Below are 19,512 nucleotides of genomic sequence, written 5' to 3'. Positions count from 1 at the left end.
CATTCTCTGTCTTAGAAGTGTCTGCAGTCTAATAGTGGGGTATAGACAGTGCTTGCAATCTGGTTCAATAAATGTACATGCAATTGATTTTTCAAGTATGAGGAGTCCTGCTGACTCCAGGTTATGCTTAAGGTTACCCCTGTCTGCAAGTGTTTATGTGACCGAGGCTGAAATCCTCTTCGTCCACAGAGTAAAACCACCTGAGGTGCAATGTCTTGCCCAGTCGTAAGGTGGATATGCTGGATGCTGTGGTGTTATGCACAGGACTGCGTTTGGTACTTCTTCTGGTTGTTTTCATTAGGCATGGGAAGCCATGGATGCATTTTAGTGTTTCGGCTCCCTCTGTGGCTGGCTGCAGCTCTCCTCATCGGCTGAGTTGCTGTGATGGCTCAGTCAAAAACCCCCAGGTGATGGGGAGTATCTTCTGATACTCCGTATTTGAAGTGTAAAATAGGAGTCCGGCACATCTCTGACCACCCCCCCCCCCCAGTTTACTCAAAGCAGCCAGACTTGTTGCAGATGTAATTCCAGTAATATGCCAGGGCAGGATTTGACCCTCCAATTGAATAACCTCATGTGTCTGTGAGTAATTAAAAATAACTAGTAATGTAAAGTGAAGGAGTATGCTTACGTAATTAAAATGATGATGGTCTCTATGTTGCCCTGCTGTGATACCGTGATAACATCTCTTGCAGTGTTTCATGCTTTTCTTTAAAACGCAGGCTTCTGAAGTTAGATGACTGTGTGACATTCCCAGCTTCTGGTGACAGAGCAGGGCTGTTTCTAACTTCTGTAGTTGCTGGGAAAAGGTCATGAAAATGTTGCTGCTTCTTCTGCGACTCAAAACAGGGGTGGAAAGAGAAAGGTTTTTTTAAAAGTAACATGAGCTTTCAAGCCAGCCTTGTGGCTGACTTTTGACTTTTTAAGTGCCTGGGGCTGGCAATAAAAGGATTAGGTGGTGTAGCAGCCATCTGGCTCTCAAAGCAGGAGGTGCTCCCTTGCAAATTGAGAGCCTGCCTTGCATCACCAGAATTTGGCCTGGCTTTGGTGTATCCCCACTCCCATCCATGCATCTGCTTCCCGGCCTCACTGCCATGAAATTAAGTGTTTTGTTTGCAAGTCTTGCGAAGAACATCACCTTTTCAGCCAACAAGTATGGGTGGGGTAAAAGGGCTGAAAGCATGTACAGTGTCAAAGAAAAAAACATGTATTGACCTCTGGCCATCTGTGGCACGAATCAGCCTTGGGTTACGTGAGGCAAAATGTGAATAAGTTTTTCCTCGTGGTTTGTGCATGCGTCTGTGTTCAGTCATTCCCTTTCCTGTCACCATCATCAGCCACCTGCGCAGAAACAGGCAGGCAGGTGTGTGCGCAGGCATTCGAAGGGCGGCTTTGTGAGGCTGGTTCCATAGGGTGGGCACCTATGGAAAAAACTGTTGGCAATGCCAGTCATGACTATCGATACTTTTATTGTAAGAATTCATACTCTTGTGTTCAGTACAATACAAAGATTTTGCTTGTGGTGTATTTTACTGGTTGTGGCAAAATCTAAATTAAACACGTTGCTGAGAAAGAAGACTTTATTCGAATCATTCGCAAAGGCATTTTTCCCTCTCTGGAACTTTAATTTTTTTTTATATGTGCAGGTATGGAAAGAAAAGGTTAAATTGCATTTGTAACAGAGTTGTATGTGTAACTACGACCAGAGTGGCACAGAGTGGATGTAGCTCCTGAGCCTCCCCGGGATGCAAAGCGCCTGTTTCAGAGGGGAGGCAAAAGCAGCTGGTGGCTGAATTTCTCAGTGTCCCCTGTCCGCCTGCCTGGGCTGGATCAGGTCCTGCCGGCAGCACTGATTACCCCAGGCAGAGCAGGGCAGGGCTCACCACGGTGACCAGCCACTTCCAGAAACACAAATTGTTTTCATTTTTGTTCTGTGCTATTGATTGTGGAGGAAGGGCTGGGCTGTAGTATTTTTCCATATGAATTTTAGCCCCAGTACCAAAGGAATGGGTTGGAACGTCTTTTGCTGTCAGAGGAACGGTGAGTGCCGGGGAAGCGTTTGCTCATGTGGCTCGGCAGCAGCTTGGTGCAGAAGGGCTGTGGCATCAACAGAGGAGTCTCCCACCTCTGCTCCAGAACCAAAATTAATGAAAGGAAGAATAGCAACATTTTGGTTTAGGTATTTTGCCTTTTAAAGGAGGGGGGTAGAAGCTAATCGATCAATATTCTTGAAGTTACCTAATTAACAAATCTGAGTTATCACTGGCACACAGTGTTTTGTTTTATATGTAAAGGCGCTGATGGAAAAGTTCAGACTAGATATTTTTAATTAACTATGTTTGTGCTTTGCTGAAATTACTTTTGAGAAGTTAAAATGTTGGGGAGTCATTTATCTGATAAGTTGAACAAGAGGCATGATTAAAGCCAGTTAACAAATACCAAGAGTCCTCTGATTGACAGTTGCTCAGGGCTTGATCTTGCTGTAATTTCTATCAGCTGAAGAACTTCAGGTCTTACATAAACCATTGTCTTTATCTATGAGATCCCACCTTCTGAACTTCTTGCCAAATACTAAGCACTGTACTCCAGCCCTGGAAAATGACTGTGCAACTGATGGGTTAAAGTGGATTTTTGGGCTGATGTGTGATAGATGGTGTATTTACATGGGGTGTTATTTTGGTACCAGGGTTGCCAGTGTTTTGCAAGGTAGCGATAGCACTGTCTTGAATGTTTCCAGGAATGGGGCATCTTCAACTTCTCTATCAATTCTCTTGAGTAGCTTTGTGTGGCTGTGGCTAGTTTACCTCAAAGCATGGTGAGAGCACAGGTGACTCCAGAGCCTCTGAGATGGGACAAGAGGATTCCCGAGGTTCCCAGGGGCAGGAACATACTGATCAGTATTCACAAGTTTTTGTGACTGAGTGGCTAGAGTTACCTGTTTTCTAAATGAAAAATGATGCCAAAAGAACTGCATGCAAACAAAGGGAAACTTATTTCAGATAAGCAGATTATTGGGGTTTTTTCTGTTTACAGATGAAAATATTTCTGCTGTTCAGAATAGCAGCAAACAGAAACTCATTGAAATACAGCTTGTTTAAGATTTGAGGTTCCATTGGCGAACTTCCATCCCTGTCCATAGTAAGATGAATTGTCACTACACTAAAAATTAAATCTTTTCTGCCCTTCTGGTTTTGGTTTTTTTTTTTTTTTAAACCATATCACACCACTGTATTTGTGTATCTTCAACATTTGGGATCATCTGCAGGGACTGTAAATTCAGTTGCTAAAGAAACAACATAGCCAAACTTGTAGCTGTGGATTTGTTAGCTGCCTTTGCTTCTTTCCATAGTTTCTTCCTGCACAGCAATGGCCTGGGAATGTATGAGGAATGAAAAGAGAGAGCAGATTGGATTAAATGGCTGTAAATGTTATGTTTATGGAAATTATATTGTGTAATTACCCATTTATTTCCATCCTGTAGATATATTTTTATGTGTTCTGAACTGCTAATGTCCTTTAGGACATTGTGCAGGCAGTTTTTAGCCTTTGTGCATTGCAGATTCATATAATTTGCCCTTTGTTTGGTTCCCCTGACATCTCTAACCATTGCTATTAAAATCTTTGTTTTGAACCTGCTTGTTTTAGATGCCAGACCAGTTTGATCAGACGGTGGTGCTTAACCAGCTGCGCTATTCTGGGATGTTGGAGACAGTCAGGATTCGGAGGGCTGGCTTCCCGGTCCGGAGGCCCTTTCAAGACTTTTATAAAAGGTAAACACACTGACTTGTGCGCTTCAGATGCAAGTCATGGGTACCAAAGCGTTCCCATGTTGAGGAATAAAGTGAAAATCTAATAACAAAAAAATCATATGGCAAAAATAGAACTTGTCTCTTAAATGAAGGCATAAATACTTTTTGATTGCCAGGTATAAAGTCCTCATGAGAAACTTAACTCTGCCCGAAGATTTAAATGAGAAATGTGCCGTCCTACTTCGTCTGTATGACAACACAAGCACTGAATGGCAGCTTGGAAAAAATAAGGTAAAATAATCTGACTGTGCGTATTGTGGGGCTGCTGCTTATATAAAGCTGAGGGGACAGGATTTAGGCTGCCCAGCTGCAGAGATGTTGTTGTAATGGTAATTACTTCTGGCCTTAAACAAAGCTGTGCATGCCCATTGGTGCTCTTGAAACCCTTACAGCAACAATTAATCGTTGTGCTGTGGAATTTGCTGTCTAAGGCACTTAGACACTGGTGGTTTCACACATGGAGAAAGAGTCCACTTGAATTTTCTGCCACTGCTTAAAACGCGCTAGCTGGATTTTATCATTTTTAGAAGTATTGAGAATGTGAGGTAACACTTTTGTTCTGCAGGGAGCTCCACTTATACTGGTAAACCCACCTGCGTGAGACCTGCTCAGTGGCTGAAATAAGAGGGAAGAATTTTGGCCAGTGTTCACGTGTCAGAGTTGAGCTCTAAGTGTGTTTGCCATCCTAGTCTGAGAGTCTTTTTCAGAGGTACATTAGACCTCGATATGTGTCCTACCGGACAACCTGAACTTTGCCCGCAACTTTTTTTCTTCCCAAAAAAATTCAAGTTATTTTAATTAAAAGAATGGAATTTTAATTTGAGAAATAGAACAATCCAGATGGTTTTGCATGCTTATTTTGCAAGTCTGATTTTGGACAACAGCTGTTTGCAGAGCTTCCCTTGCAAATTTGTGCTCTCAGACTTAACAAACAATGTGAAAGCATTGCATACTCAGGAAAGGATTCCCCACTGCAGGATCTGAGATTTCCTAAATATTAAAAACCCCTGGTGCAAAGGACTAGAGAGTGGATTAGAAACATCAGGCCATCACTGCCAAGGATCATCCCCCAGGCATCTGCAGACAGCTTTCTCTTCTTTTTTCTCTGGCTAACTCCTGTTGGTGCTCCCAGGGCTTCTGTAGTGGAGAGAGACCGAAAAACGGATCCAGAAGTAAAGTTTGCTGAATTATGTGTTACACTTGCAGTTTTCCTGCCAATTGTTAGAATTGTGAAAAAAACTTTCTCATTACCATAAGGTAGCAAAAATATTTGGTAAAATCTGATTGATTTCTGTGTGAAACGCCCTTCCTCCTCATCCTCCCCACAACTGCATAGTTTGGAATGGGTTTCCTCCGTTCCTCTGCACACTTAAGGAGTCTCAGAGATGCTATTGAGAAAGTTGATTTAATCATTTTACAGTTATTGTAAGAGAGAGAATCTAAAATATTCTGATGGCAATTGAAGTATTTTTCATCCGACTTTTGTAGACAATGGCTTGCAAATAATACAGTGATAACGTTCGGCTGCAGAGCTAGCCTGTGCTTCCCATTATACTTTAAGATGTAGTATATTAACAGTATTTATGCACAGACCCCAGACAGTGCTTTGGCATCTTAGGGACATATATTTGTGAGAACCTGAAACTGTTTTAACCAGCTGCTCATCGGGACCTCAGCAGGAGCCTGAGCTCTGCTGTAACTTCCCTTACTGGGGCCTGGGCTCATCCCCCCCCGGAGCTGCCTGCACGTTTGTGAGAGTCTTCGTAAACAGCTTATTGTAGAACAGAACAAGAGAGCATTGGTTTCAGACTGAACGCGGGATGGGGTACTAACCTGCTCGTGTTATTTAAAAGGGGTAGTAACAATGTTGTGATGATTTAGCTTCAGTGTGATTTGTTTTGCTTTTTCCTTGTCTTTTCCATCTCAAGCTGCAATGCACCTGCTCAGGAAAAGGCATTAGCCTGGCTTGACATGTGTTTAACATCCACTCGTGTTCAGGGAGTAGCTGAATGCCTTTCTGAAGCAGAATTTCGGTGCGTTTTTAAAGCTGGTGTGTGTAGAGCAAAGAAAGATTGCCCACTGAATGAACGAAAAGGCTTTTTTCATCAGTAAACTTTACATGGAAAATATAGAGCTGCCCAGTGCAACTCAGATACTGGAACTTTGGGACTTTCTGTGGGATTTTTTTAATATTCCTCAGTGTTGGGTAATTTGTGGTAAAATGTAGTCCCTTTCTAGCTACAATCAAAGCTCAGAACTGTGCCTTTCCTCACGAGTGCTACTGCTTTGGCTTTCATGATGGGCTTTTTTCTCCCCTAAACAGAGAGGGAAACACTAAACACTACCTTTTTTCTACTTGAACAGTCCCAAAAGTACTTGGGTTTTTTGTGGGTTTTTTGTTGTGGGTTTTTTTTTTCACAGCAAGGAAAAACCCAAAACATTTCAAAGAAGCATTCCTGCTTTTAGATGTCTTTGCAGCCCTCCTCCCTTAGCAGAGCCCACACTGCCCCTGTGCTTTCCTCGTTGCCACATTACGGTGTGCAGCCTGGCTCTCATCCCGGATCATCAAACTGTCACTGAACTGCCTATTTCCTCCTGCTCATGTCTTAGGCAGCAGCATGCCAGCCTGTGGCTGATACCAGCAGACTTAGCCTTCAAAAAATCAGAAGTTGAGAAGACCTGGAAAAAGCGCTGGCAGCAGCGTTTTGTGAGCACGCAGTAAAGAGCAGACGTCAAGGCAGGTGGAAGACAGAAACCGCACGCCCTGTGCCTCTGCTTGGCTGGAGAAGCAATTTCATTCATTTAAGGCAAAGCAGGCTGGATTAGCTAAATATATGTCAATGCTGTGTGTTAAAGCTGCCTCTAAGAGGCACTAGACAGTCCAGGTGAATGATCAGGTTAGTTGAATTATCAGGGTGATATTTCTGCCCCTCAAATCAGGAAGTTCATGCTAAGTCCTACAACTTCTTTGGCCTGTGTTACTCTTTGGTGGGAAAAGCTGTTTAATGAATCCAGTCATAAGTTGCTTTTGGAAAACCCCTCCTCCTAATGAAAATTTCCATTACTGTAATCAGGCTCTTCCCACTGAAATCCAAAGTTAGAGGATCATCTGCAGGTATTTTCTTTTAAGAGAAATACATTTTGTTTTTTTCTTTTCCGTTGAGGAGACGGTATGTTTGTCTCTGAATTCAAAGCTGAGGTTTGCTGTCAGACTGGTATCAGCAGCACCCTGGCTGTCCTTTATATGTGATGCTCTCCGCAAGTTGTTAAGCCAGAAATTTTCTTGTGTAGGTGTTTCTCCGGGAGTCCTTGGAACACAAATTGGAGAAACAGCGTGAGGTGGAAGTCACCAAGGCAGCAATGATTATCCGAGCACACATCTTAGGTTATGCAGCCCGGTAAGTGACGAGATGAGAGTATTAATAATAAAACTTTGGGATAGACGGGTGGGATGTCATAGAGTTAAATCCTTCTGGCACAATTAACTTTTTCTAGGGACCAGGCATCCAAATCCTGTAAGTGGCTTTGAAAATACCAGCTGGTATCTTTGCCAGACCCATGAATAAAACAAAATGGAGTTTGAATTGTTTTAATATAATGAATAGGACAGTATGGAAGTTTGGAGGTCAGCCAGTATCCATATAATTGTATCATGGCATTGGATCCATGGTAGGAATTCAAGCTGGATGGCACCCAATGGGGCTGCCCCAAGTTACCAGCTGAGATTCAGCTTTATCTTTGCTTTGTCATGGTAAGAAAAGAGAAGGCAAATAAAACTAAGCAGTTTGGTTCTTAAAGAACCGTGAAATTAGGTAACTGAGTAATGTTTCACTTGTTTACCTGGCTTCATGCATTATGTATTAGGTGGAGTTGCTCATCCCATCTGTTTATTTCTCTGCTTTTTCTACAAATCAGTTGAGGACAGTTTAAGGAAACTTGTTTGCATAATGAGGTAATTTGTCTTCATGTGTATATTAGTCTTGTCCTTATATTCTGACCAGTATGTTACTTAAAACCTATATTCCTTTTTTAATGAGAGAGCTGTCCTGCTGTTCTCAATCTTTCTTTTCAGAGATGTGGCATGACTAACTATGTATATTCTTTCTCCGCATGTATGCACACACACAGAGCTGTCCTTTTAGCATCTCTTTGTCAGGGGCATAAGAACATGTAAGACAAGTAATGTGCATTTCCTTAACGAAGACACAGCACTGTCATAGAAATGAGAGAATCTTCTTCCTCTCCTAGGGAGGAGAATGTGAATGAGAATGGGGAAACCATTACAGAGATAGAAATAATAAATTGTTTTACTACCGTGGGCTCATTATTGCAGGTCACCATGGCAAGACCTCTCGCAACTGCTCGTTAGTTACTTGTTTCCTTAGAAATTTGCTTTTTTTTTTTCCCTCCCTCTCCTAGAAAGCGATATAGAAAGGTTCTCTACTATGTGGTTGTGATACAGAAGAACTACAGAGCATTCAGTGGTAGGAAAAAGTTCCTGTGCCTGAAGAGAGCAGCCATAATCCTTCAGAAGCAGCGACGAGGCCAGCTTGCTCGACGTGTTTACAGGGAACGACTAGAGGAGAAGCGGAGACAAGAGGAGGAAAGAAGAAGAGAGGAGGAAGAAAGGTGCAGAATGCTGTCTGACATCACTCTTCTGTCTGTGCTGTATTAGGTTTTGGTCTGAATGGACTTTATTTCAGGCCGTTCTTGATCAAGTGATTTTGGAAACCCTTGCTTCTTTTGCTAAAAGATGCATGTAGTTATCATGGTAGTTTCATACTCACAAACATATCCTTGGTGACCTTATTTTTGGCTGTCTTTTCCATGTGACGGATGATCTCTGTAAGTTGAGCTATTGCCCTAGCAAAGGTATGTGATGAGCTTATGTTGAGCTTAATTTACTAACTTCTTTTCTTCCCTTGCTTTTAGGGAAAGACAAAGGCAAGAAGCAGAGCGTCTTGCCCAGCAGGTAAATTATATTCTTAATGCTTTCAGCCATCCTGTTTATTTGAGTTTCTCAACCCAGTCATTAAAAAAATAAAGGCACCTTTGGCATTTAAACTGAACTAAACTTATTACAGGAGTTCGCAGATTAAGCCAAAGGAAACTTGATACAGTTGTTTGCATGGAAATTTCTTTCACCTCATGCTTCATTTAATTTCTGGCAAATATCGAACTTTCTGCATGTACTTGAGCTTTCCAGTATCTGTGAGCAAATGTAATCATGGTTTCATTTTTCTTTTTCTTTCCTCTTTTTCTGATGTAGGGATAAGGGTCTTTTTAAATGAACAGCATGGTGGGAACATAGTGCTTTAGAAATACATAAATAAATTTTTAAAAGGAATCTTTCACTGAGGGGCTTTTTATTTTAATTTTAATTTTCATTTTATTTTGAACGCAGGCTGAAGAAGAGAGAAAGAAGCAGGAACTGGCTGCCATTCAGAAAGCCCAGAAGGAGGCAGAGCTGAAGCAAGAGGTCGAGAAACAGAAAGAAAGCAGGCAGGTGGAGGAAATCCTGCGTCTGGAAAAAGAAATTGAAGACCTGCAGCGCGTGAAGAAGCAGCAGGAGCTGTCCTTGACAGAGGCTTCATTACAGAGGCTGCAGCAGCTTCGAGACGAGGAGCTCCGGCGGCTCGAGGACGAAGCATGTCGAGCAGCCCAGGAGTTCCTGGAATCTCTGAACTTTGATGAGATTGATGAATGTGTCCGAAACATTGAGAAGTCTCTCTCTGTGGGCAACGGGTATCCTGCTGAGCTGACTGAACAGACTGGAAATGCCTGCAGTGAAAAACCCAATTTTAACTTCAGCCAGCCATATCCTGAGGAGGAGGTAGATGAAGGCTTTGAAGCTGATGATGATGCATTTAAGGATTCACCCAACCCAAGTGAGCACGGCCATTCTGATCAAAGGACCAGTGGCATCAGAACAAGCGATGATTCCTCAGAAGAGGATCCCTATATGAATGATACTGTGGTGCCAACAATTCCTGCTGCTAGCAACACCATGCTTATACCTCCTACCCATGATACAGTCAGTCTCCACAACTCTTCAAGTGGCGAATCCACATACTGCATGCCAGAAACTGTGTCGTGTAGACCCCCAAATTCTATGCAACTTATTTCTCCTGATGGAGACTATGATTACGACCAAGATGATTATGAAGATGGTGCTATTACTTCTGGTAGCAGCGTGACCTTCTCTAATTCACACAGTAGCCAGTGGTCACCGGACTACCGATGCTCAGTGGGGACATACAATAGCTCTGGAGCATACCGATTTAGCTCCGAAGGAGCTCAGTCTTCTGTAAGTATCATTGTTTTTATTATCTAATAATTGATAGATGCTTTCTGATTGGTTTTTTTTTCCACTCTGCAGCCATAAAGTCACTGTAGCTGTTCTTACAAATGTCTGTGTTGTATAGCTTGATTGCTTAGGTTGGGTATGGACATAGTGGTTTGTTGCCATCTAGATGCCACTGGGGTGAGTACATTAGAGTTAAAGACAGCTCTGATGCTGCTTGCAGTCCTTGGCTTCTGTGAGGATATTGCTCCATCTGTTTTAATGCACAACTGCATGTTAGTTGGTGAGGAGCTCAGTGCATGGTCTTGGGTGCAATTCATAAGCAAAATTCTTCTGTGTGTGTTTCAAGGGGGGATACCAGGTAGCATGGCACAGAATTGATTTGAGGACAGATTCAGTTATACATGCAAGTTGCAACAGGATGGAATAAGCTGCTTGCAGAAGTCCCTGAAATGCCAGGTGTATTTTGAGATGACTTGAAGAGTAAATTTCACACGATAGCTAAAATTATTGAGGCAGACTCTAAGGAGCTCAGTTTCAGTGCCATTTATGGAATATACTATGGGGTTTACTCCTACAAATATTTTTGGAAGAATATGATTCCCTCTACCACTCACAGCATACTTCTGTGAGACTGTGTGACTGGGAAAGTGAAAAAGTATTTCAGCAACGCTGGCTTATTTAGAAGGAAAATGTTCGCACTAAAATATCTATTATAATCGAGGTTATGAAAGCCGGTCAAAGAGCCATCGTGGTCGTTGGGATAAGTTGGTAGTTCTTGCCTAAGAGGAAAACACTTTTACTTGTCTCTATTGAGGACTCCTTCCTGTTGCCCGGCTCTGGGTGTGTGTCAGATACAGAACAGAAATTCTGATGATTTGCGGTGAGGGTGGAGGAGAGCCATTACCACAGCTTGTGGAATGTTTCTTTTTCGAGACTTTTCTAAACTGTTAACGCATGGCACTTCAATGATAGAGGGAGGTAGCACAAGGTATCATACCCTGGCCGTGGTCTTGCAAAGGGATAACTTCTCAGAGCAGCTACAGAGCTGTTCCACAGATTGTTATGTGACATGAGAGCTAGTGTGTGATTGAACAGGACCAGCTGCAACTTACTATGGTGTACTCCTTCCTTTATGACCTAGATGAAAAACAATGAGGAATCATGACCTTCTAGTACAATATAAAATGTTTTAGCTGAAGACTTCTAAACCAATTTCATCTAATCTCTTTCCTGAGAGATCATTTCACCTTTATTCATTCCTTCTGTAGTTTGAAGACAGCGAAGAAGATTTTGACTCCAGGTTTGATACAGATGATGAACTTTCCTACCGGAGGGATTCAGTCTATAGCTGTGTCAGCCTGCCCTACTTTCACAGCTTTCTGTACATGAAAGGTACTGGGTGAAGCAGAATTTGCTAACTATACAAAATAACCAGAAAAGTTTATTACACCTTGCACTCCGATTCCTGTAGAGTTATTTTCTAATTTTTCAAAGGGTAATAGAAAAGTCTGGAGAGAGCTGCTTTCAAATTAAGTTACTTTCAGTGGCTTACATCTAGCAGCATTTTTCCCATCTGCAAAGGAACATCAACATTTTGTGCTGCCTCTGTTTCATTTTGCATCTTTGCTGGCTCATAAACAATGGAATATCCGGTATAAATGTAGCAAAATAACTCACAAAGTCAAATTGTACCAAATTTTGAGGAAAGCTGATTCCTTCTCCCAAAACCTTATAACATAGACAGCATTCTACATTGCAGACCAGTTTTACTGACCTCAGTCGACTTTCATTTTGAATCTGAAAGACACAAAGAAGGATATGTGTAGCAAAGGGGTGTGAGAGACTCTGAAAGAATATACACAGGAGTTCTCTGCTTAAGATTCTTGGGTTTGTCTTCTGATGATTGATAGTAAATTATAATCTAGATGAATCCTTTTATGATACTTATCACTGTAGAATAACGTATTTTCCTGGAATAGGAACAGTGATGAATGTGCGCACAGCTATGTTTGTGTGAAAAATGGTGTAAGCAGTCATCACTAGCATGGCTTTTACCTTCTAACATAGTTAGCAGTAAGTTTTTGTGGAATGACAGGAGTATATTGGTTTGGTTAAGGTTTTCATGACTGTCGTGTAACGACAGTGCAAGGTGTATTGTCTACTGTAATAAAACTCACAAGAAGTTTAAACAGTATAGCCGCACTTTGGTATGACTGAGATAACACTGGTCTATTTCCTACTGTAAGTATAGCTTTTCCACATTTTGTGGTTTTGAGTTGAACATCATTACCTCCTAATAGCCATAAGTATTTCAGAAAACTGGAGGAGGAAAGAGTTTAACACTGAACTTTTCTTAGATTATCATTGAGATACATTGAAAACATTGAAGTGTTGAAGATACAATTCTCATATGCAGTAAGACCTTTTTAATAATTTATTATATATGTTATGTATAATTATATATGTTACTTTTTTATAGAGAGATTTATTATAATTTCTAGTTTAAGAGTCTTTAGGTTGCCAACAATATTGGTGGCCTTAAGGGTATGCAAAAATGAGGTCTTTGGTTTCGTGGCTTAGAGCAGAGACTCAGTGTAAGTACAGCATTGTTGGTCACATCTTCCAGCGTTGGTTTGGTCACAGCTTCTGTTTTATAATATAATTGTTTGTCTTAATTATGTATAAGCCCACATCTGTCTCTCTTGCCAGGTGGCTTAATAAACACATGGAAGCGACGCTGGTGTGTCCTGAAAGATGAGACCTTCCTGTGGTTTCGTTCCAAGCAGGAAGCACTTAAGCAGGGTTGGCTCCACAAAAAGGGGGGTGGATCATCTACACTTTCCAGAAGGAACTGGAAGAAACGATGGTTTGTTCTCAGGCAGTCCAGGTTGATGTACTTTGAAAATGACAGTGAAGAAAAGCTAAAGGGTGCCATTGATGTCCGAACAGCCAAGTAGGTTTTGTGTGTTTATATGTTAGCCATAGTTCCTCCTAAATACTTCTCGGGGCTTAATCTGGGAACATGTTGAGTGCCCTGCCTTCAAATTGTGTGAATGCAAGCATGAGAGTGTGTGTGATGAAGTTGTTGAAAGCAAGTGTTGTCCTTACTTGGCTCTCTCTTACGTCTACAGAGTGCTCCAGAGCTAAGCTAGTGCCAAATACTTCAGAAAACTGCTGCTGTAATGAACCTGTCTATGCTTTCTCCCAGACTAGAGGTCCTACTTAGTCTGTAAGGATTCCCAAGGCAATTTGGGGTGTGTTGCCAAGTCCGTAGCTGCAGGCAAACCTAGAATGGAGAAGGTGGAATTAATAGGCCCTGAATATATTTAAGTTAGCATGGGTCAAAGCTGTATCTTCTGTATGCATTTACAAATTTTTTCATGTTTAAAATAATTGTGGTAGTGTAGGAAAGTCTTTAAAATGCATATATTCATTAAAAAATAGAATTAATAAACCTAACTTAATAACTTACATCTTGCTAACTAAAGTTCCTTACCCCTTAAAATTCTATGCTTCCTGAGGCATGCATTGAAAAGTTTTCTAAGAGATGGTATTTTTCCTTCTAAACAGTCAGTATGCTTTATGAACTTATGGATTATCTAACTAATTTAAAAAGTAGAGTGTGCTAATGGTGGTAGTCTCATTTCTGTATAAAACTGTACCTAAGCTTTCTTCCAAGGTAAAGAAAAATAGAAATGGCTGTAACACTTGATTCCTCTCTGCTACTTGTAATCTGCAACTATCCATTTTGTTTTGTTAATTTAACGGACTACTTAAACTCAGTTGAAAGCTTAGATTAATCTTTTCTTTGGAAGTCCTGGCTGGAGCATGATTTTAAGCAGGACAAAGTAAATAGTTTCAGTGAGTATCCTGACTTGCCCTTGTAAAACCAATGGGCTGCTGGCTGTCAGGTAAATGTCTGAACAGAGACTGAAGTTCCTACCACAATTTTTTTTGTTGTTGAAACTGAATTTGTCTCTGTCTCATGTACCATAGCATTTATTCAGCATATTTTTCTAACATGTTTAAGCCTGGGGTTTTTTGTTGTCACCACATTGTTTCATTTACTGTGTCCTATAGAAGTTCTTTGCTGAATGTACCTTTATAATTGTCAGGTAAAGGTTGTTGAACCTAACTTGAGCTGTAGGCTCACTCAATGACTATTTGTGTATAAAATAGCTAAAAGAAAAAGTATTTGTATTTAAAGAGTTGTACGTCATGAGAAATAAGTAATAGCTTTTCTAGGTAACTTTAATAGTCACTGAGTGCACTCCCAACATATTGTGTGACTTACATATTTCACCACTCCACATTAGGGACCCCGTTCAAATTAAATAATCTTAGGCTAAGTCACTTAAAACACAGAACAGGGAGGTATTCTCTTGGACACTGTTATTGGGAGGGAAGGAAACCAAATTAAAGAAAATGGTAGAGAATTACAGCTTTTTATTTTAATAGCAGATAAATTGTCCTCATGAGTCTGGTAAGCAGAGCTCACATATGTTGTTTATAGGATAGAGAATTATGAGAATAGTATAGCTGGTAAGGAAGTATAGCTAGGTAAGGAAATAATAAGCTTCAAATACAGTAAAACAGCAAAAAGAAAATCAAGTTGATTTCTTAAGCTTTAGGAAAACCTGAAGTAATACATAAATTACTCCTTAAAAATCTTGTGCTTTGTGGTTCACGATTGTTTAATATATTGATAGTTAGATGTCCAAACTACAAATTAGAAAGATGTAACTTTTCAGCAGATGAGTGCTCAGCTTTTTCTGGAAGTCATGTTTGGAATTGTCTTTATGCTGACTCACAACCACACAGAATCACTAATCCAGGTTTTGTTTGCTTTTTGCTTTCAATCTTCAAGAGCTTTTTTTTTTTTACCGCTCCAAAAATTAATTGGGTATGCAATCAGTTCAGAAATATATCCATTTCTCAACTCAGTTATCTTTGCATCTCTTGAGGTTTGATAATGCTTTTTCTTTAGTTCGTGATAAAACAATAGCAGAATAGTCAACTAGGTATAGAGACATTTATAGTAGTTTGAAAATTTGTACCTCATAGGCAGAAAACACAACAACTATAGTTTGGTGAATTAATACTGTCTGATATATCACATTGTGAGTCTTGCAAATGAACCTGATTAAGGCAGACTGCTGCTATTTTAAGTATCAGTAGTTTGCGAGCCTCTCAGCAGAACAGAATTTTCAAAATGTTGAAAATCTCTAATGCTCAATCTTGGCATTTTCTTCTTTTCAGAGAGATTGTTGATAATACAGGCAAAGAAAATGGTATTGATCTAATAATGGGTGATAGGACCTACCACTTAATTGCTGAGTCTCCTGAGGATGCAAGGTATGAAAATCATCAGGCCTTTTTCTTTTCTTATTTTTTTTTCCTCTTTTTAACCTCTATGCCATTCTGACTTGTGCTTGTCATTAATTTGTTTGCCCTCTGTCACAAAATATTCAGTCTGTGTTAAACACGTGTCATTTAACACATTTTCGAAAGGCCTGCTGAGAAGAAAATTTTGTGGCAGAACATTACTGGGAAGAGTCAGATTGCCAGTGAAAATTTGCCTGGAACTTGGCTGTTACTCATCTATTACTAGCAACTTTTTGAAGTACAGCATGTCTGTAGAGAGGCAGTCATCAGCCATTGATGCTTGTGTTGTGCATTACCCTGCTGTGTTTAGCTGCAGAGATTAAATCAATATTTAAGACCCAGTAACCTGCCTGAAATAAAGTACTGTTCTTTAGGGTTGGAATCTGTTTGCCTAAGCAGAGCTTAAATTTTTTTCAGATAAAAGTTGTTATTTGGTCACTGGATTTTAGGGTGAAAGTGTGTTCATGGATAAGAAGAGCGTGCAACAGAGTGTTTCCCTTTCTGCTGATTTAAAAAGGGTCTTGTTTTGTTGCTAAAGGATCCATATCAAACTGTAGGGGGAGGCTGGTAGGTGAGGAGCAAGCTTAACTTGTCAGATCAGTTATAGTGCATCTTTTAAAAAAAAGAAATAATCCCCACACTACAGTTCATGCAAGATAATAATATGCTTGCCCATAAAAATCAAGCATTTAAATAAAGTGAACTTAGTAATCAAAGCTTATTACCCACTGCCTAGCTGCCCCAAGGCCAGAATACAGGATATTTATGTCAGCATCACTTGAGCTAGTTTTACTCTGAAGCCTTGATAGTTGCTTCGTATTCTGTTCTTTTTAAAGGTATGATACCTTCCTATGTATATCACAGGACCCTGAGTGTAAGTTTAGCAATGCTTGCAATGCAGAATAATTCTTCGTTTTTTAGGCATCCTTAAAATTACCCTTGAAATAAGTATGAGCTTTCCAGTACTCATTGTTAAGATTCTTGTGTGATGTGAGTATATTTTAAAATGAAGGCTTAGCTAAAGTGTCTTTTATTTATGACTTGTGTACGTGCCCTAGGGACCAATAAGAAATTATCAGACAAGAAATTGTCTGTTGTCATGCATCTCTCTCATTTCTTTCTTAAACGTGGAGGAGGAGAGACTCTATGCTATTGTGTATAGTACACATAACACACCATCCAGATGAAATTACTTTTTGCCATTGTATTTCATGTTTCTTTTTCCTTAGCCATCCCAGGAAAACTTTAGTGAGGGAGATGTGTAAGGATCTGCAGATGGGCTTAAGTCAAAGCCTCGTTAATGTTTGGCATTGTTAAAAGTGAAATGCAAAATTACTGGACTGTGCTGGTTCTGGATCTGCTTTTGAAAAAAATATTTTGTACATGGGCTAGATCATGATCTGAGGTTGCTTTTTGTTCAAATGATTGGAAAAAGCAAGAGAAACCTGACACTCCCCCCAAAAGAGGAATTACTATTTTGATCATGGAAGTGTATTTGAGGAAAGAAGTACTGCTTCAGAGGGCAGCCATTGCTGAGGGTTTATTCCTTTCAAACCCCTAGTCTGTCTTTTTCCCTGTTCCTGGGTTCTAGGACTCAGCTGAAAACCAAAGGAGGTCCTGAGAGGGATGAAAGCAAAAGGAGAGTAGAATTTGCCTTTGTCCTTTGCAAAGTGCCATGATTAATTTCTTTTTCATTGTTTACACAAAGATTACATGAAATTCTGAAAACTCTTCATTGTTCTTTAAAATCCAGTAATAAATGATTACTAGCTGTGCATACAGTGGTATGAAGTCTTTTTTTGTTTTTAAATAGAAGACTGACATTTAAATGCATTTGCAATTCCTGAGCGCAAAAAGGGAAGCTGAATTTAATTTGTGGGAATCTTTTGGTAGCTGACGTTTAGTTTTCTTCAGCTGATGGTTCCTTCTCTTGAGATGACCCTTCCCTTGTTTCGAGGGTTTTTCAGTGACATTGTCTTACATCCAGCAAAGTAAGTGTTAAGCACAACCTCTCTGTGGCTATCTCTGAGTCTTAACAAAGGAATCAGAAATAAGTGTGTTCCCATCTTCTGTATTGTCAGGCACTCTAAATCTTCATTTTTCTTCATGCCTTGTGCTGTCTCTAATGAAAGCATAAGCTGTTAGAAAGGATTTAGGGCATGGCAGCAACGGTACTGTTTGACAGACTACACAGGTTTTCTCAAGCTATTTTGGCAGTTCGGTTTCCAGATACCTGCGTGATGGGGATCAGTTGGCTTCTGAATGCTGGAGTTAAGGAGGCAGCACTCCAGTGTCATAGGCATAAATACTGTGACTATCAGCAACTGCAGAAAAGATAGCTTTGTATTTCAAGCCAGTAGTTTTGCATTTGTTTCCTCAACCTGGTGGTGGTGGAGAAGCCTCTGCAGAAAAGTGAGGAGTCTGTTTTGAAGGCTGGCCTTTTGAGCCCTTTGAAAACTTGGCCCCGGGTGGTTTTCGTTAGAATGGCAAATTCATATCTCAAAGAATGGCATTCAGGAACCTGCCGAACAGGCCAAGCTCTGCCCTCAGATTTCAGTGGGATTGCTTAGAGCAGTTGAGCTTTATCATATTCAAGTGCCAGGAGGGTAGAGGTTTCCCAGAAGCAGAAGGTGTGGTTGGAATTAAATCCTTCTGCAATTGCTGCTCAGCACTAGGGACTGAAGTACTGGAAACCTCTCTGCCAGTTTTCCTGTTGTGGATGTACACAAGGCCACTGGAGTGGCACAAATTGGCTCTGGTTCAACTTCACTGGTCCTTCCAGCAGCTGGATTTTCCAGTGCTCCATAGGGAACAAAAAATGTAGAGGTATTTGCTTGGGGTTTTTATTCTTTTTGCCCTCTCAGTTGTGCTTCTACAGAGGACTTGATGGACTTGGGTGGTCCTTGCAGAAGTATCATTATAAGAAACTATTGCCAGTCACGCTATCAGTGCAGCAGAATTTATAATCTGAAGGCTGGGTGTCCCATTAAAGGCTTTGTGTGCAGCTAGTAATGTATTTTTTTCCAGATGAAATGTGTGGAATGTATTACAAATACTCTCTAAGCACTCAGATGTGTCAGTGTGCTTATTGCCACTTTTTGTATGAGGTATTTGTCTTCAGGAAGAAGGGTATGACATGAGCTCAGATGGGAGATCTGGAGGGGCTTGCTTGGACCCAGTATTACTTGAACTGACATAAAGCCTTGCTGCTTTTATGCGTGTTGACAGAAGGAATCTTAAGCAATTTCAAAAACCTGCAGAACCTGCTAGATCTCTGCAGAACAAAGGTGACAGGAGGCTTGTGCAGAAGCAACATTTTACTTACACTGCTGCCTTTCTCTCCACAGCCAGTGGTTTAGTGTACTGAGTCAAGTCCATGCGTCCACAGAGCAAGAGATACGAGAGATGCATGATGAGCAGGCAAACCCACAGAATGCTGTGGTAAGTCTAAATCTGAAGAACTTTTCAGAGCAAATATTTTTAAAAAACAAGGGGTACTGTGGTGGCCACAGCTTCTAAGAGTCACAACCTGGGTTTCCTTAAATGCAGTGGTAGCTGTGACGCTGGCTGGAGGCTGATTCCTCTCCCGTCATTCACCTTGATGAAAAGTTAGTGTTGCTTTGGGGGGAGTTTTTTTCTGGTCTGGTTCCCTATCACACCACAGTGCATGCTTGAATTTGAAGTTTTGCAAAGATACAGTTAATGAGATTTCTCTGGTCCTGCATTTATCATTCTGTACAACATACACTGGGAATATATGGGATAAATTTGGAACCTAGTATCAAGGAAAGGGAAATAAAAACTTCTTCTTAATGGCTTCAGAAGTTTGTTCTGAGAGGATGCCATTTATATTTGGATGGCACTTTTAGGGGAAAAATTCAAGCAGATTTGGAAGCACAGAAAAATAAGAGCAGTTTTTGAGCTGCCTCCATCTTAACTAGAGATAATCTGTTATGGATCTGTTTATCTGAGTCTCTTAGTTTTCCCCTCAGCAGTTTTAATTTTTAAGAG

General features: G+C 40.6%; 1 protein-coding gene across 2 annotated transcripts in view; it reads left to right on the top strand.

Annotated features, from left to right (window-relative positions):
* Nucleotides 1–19,512, top strand: part of MYO10 (myosin X) — a 170,797-nt gene that overhangs the window by 134,494 nt on the left and 16,791 nt on the right. The window contains exons 20-29 of one of the 2 annotated variants that reach the window (XM_054817072.1): nucleotides 3,646–3,770; nucleotides 3,926–4,040; nucleotides 7,101–7,207; nucleotides 8,229–8,438; nucleotides 8,742–8,781; nucleotides 9,214–10,116; nucleotides 11,385–11,508; nucleotides 12,826–13,069; nucleotides 15,376–15,471; nucleotides 18,849–18,942. In XM_054817072.1, coding sequence (XP_054673047.1) covers nucleotides 3,646–3,770; nucleotides 3,926–4,040; nucleotides 7,101–7,207; nucleotides 8,229–8,438; nucleotides 8,742–8,781; nucleotides 9,214–10,116; nucleotides 11,385–11,508; nucleotides 12,826–13,069; nucleotides 15,376–15,471; nucleotides 18,849–18,942 — 2,058 coding nt within the window. The remainder of the gene's footprint in view (nucleotides 1–3,645; nucleotides 3,771–3,925; nucleotides 4,041–7,100; nucleotides 7,208–8,228; nucleotides 8,439–8,741; nucleotides 8,782–9,213; nucleotides 10,117–11,384; nucleotides 11,509–12,825; nucleotides 13,070–15,375; nucleotides 15,472–18,848; nucleotides 18,943–19,512) is intronic. The other variant, XM_054817073.1, reaches the window with a different exon arrangement.

Source organism: Grus americana, chromosome 2 (genome assembly GCF_028858705.1).
Source record: "Grus americana isolate bGruAme1 chromosome 2, bGruAme1.mat, whole genome shotgun sequence".
Taxonomy (NCBI): Eukaryota; Metazoa; Chordata; class Aves; order Gruiformes; family Gruidae; genus Grus; species Grus americana.
The sequence above is the reverse complement of the archived record's forward strand: the minus strand, read 5'-3'. Positions and strand labels throughout refer to the sequence as shown.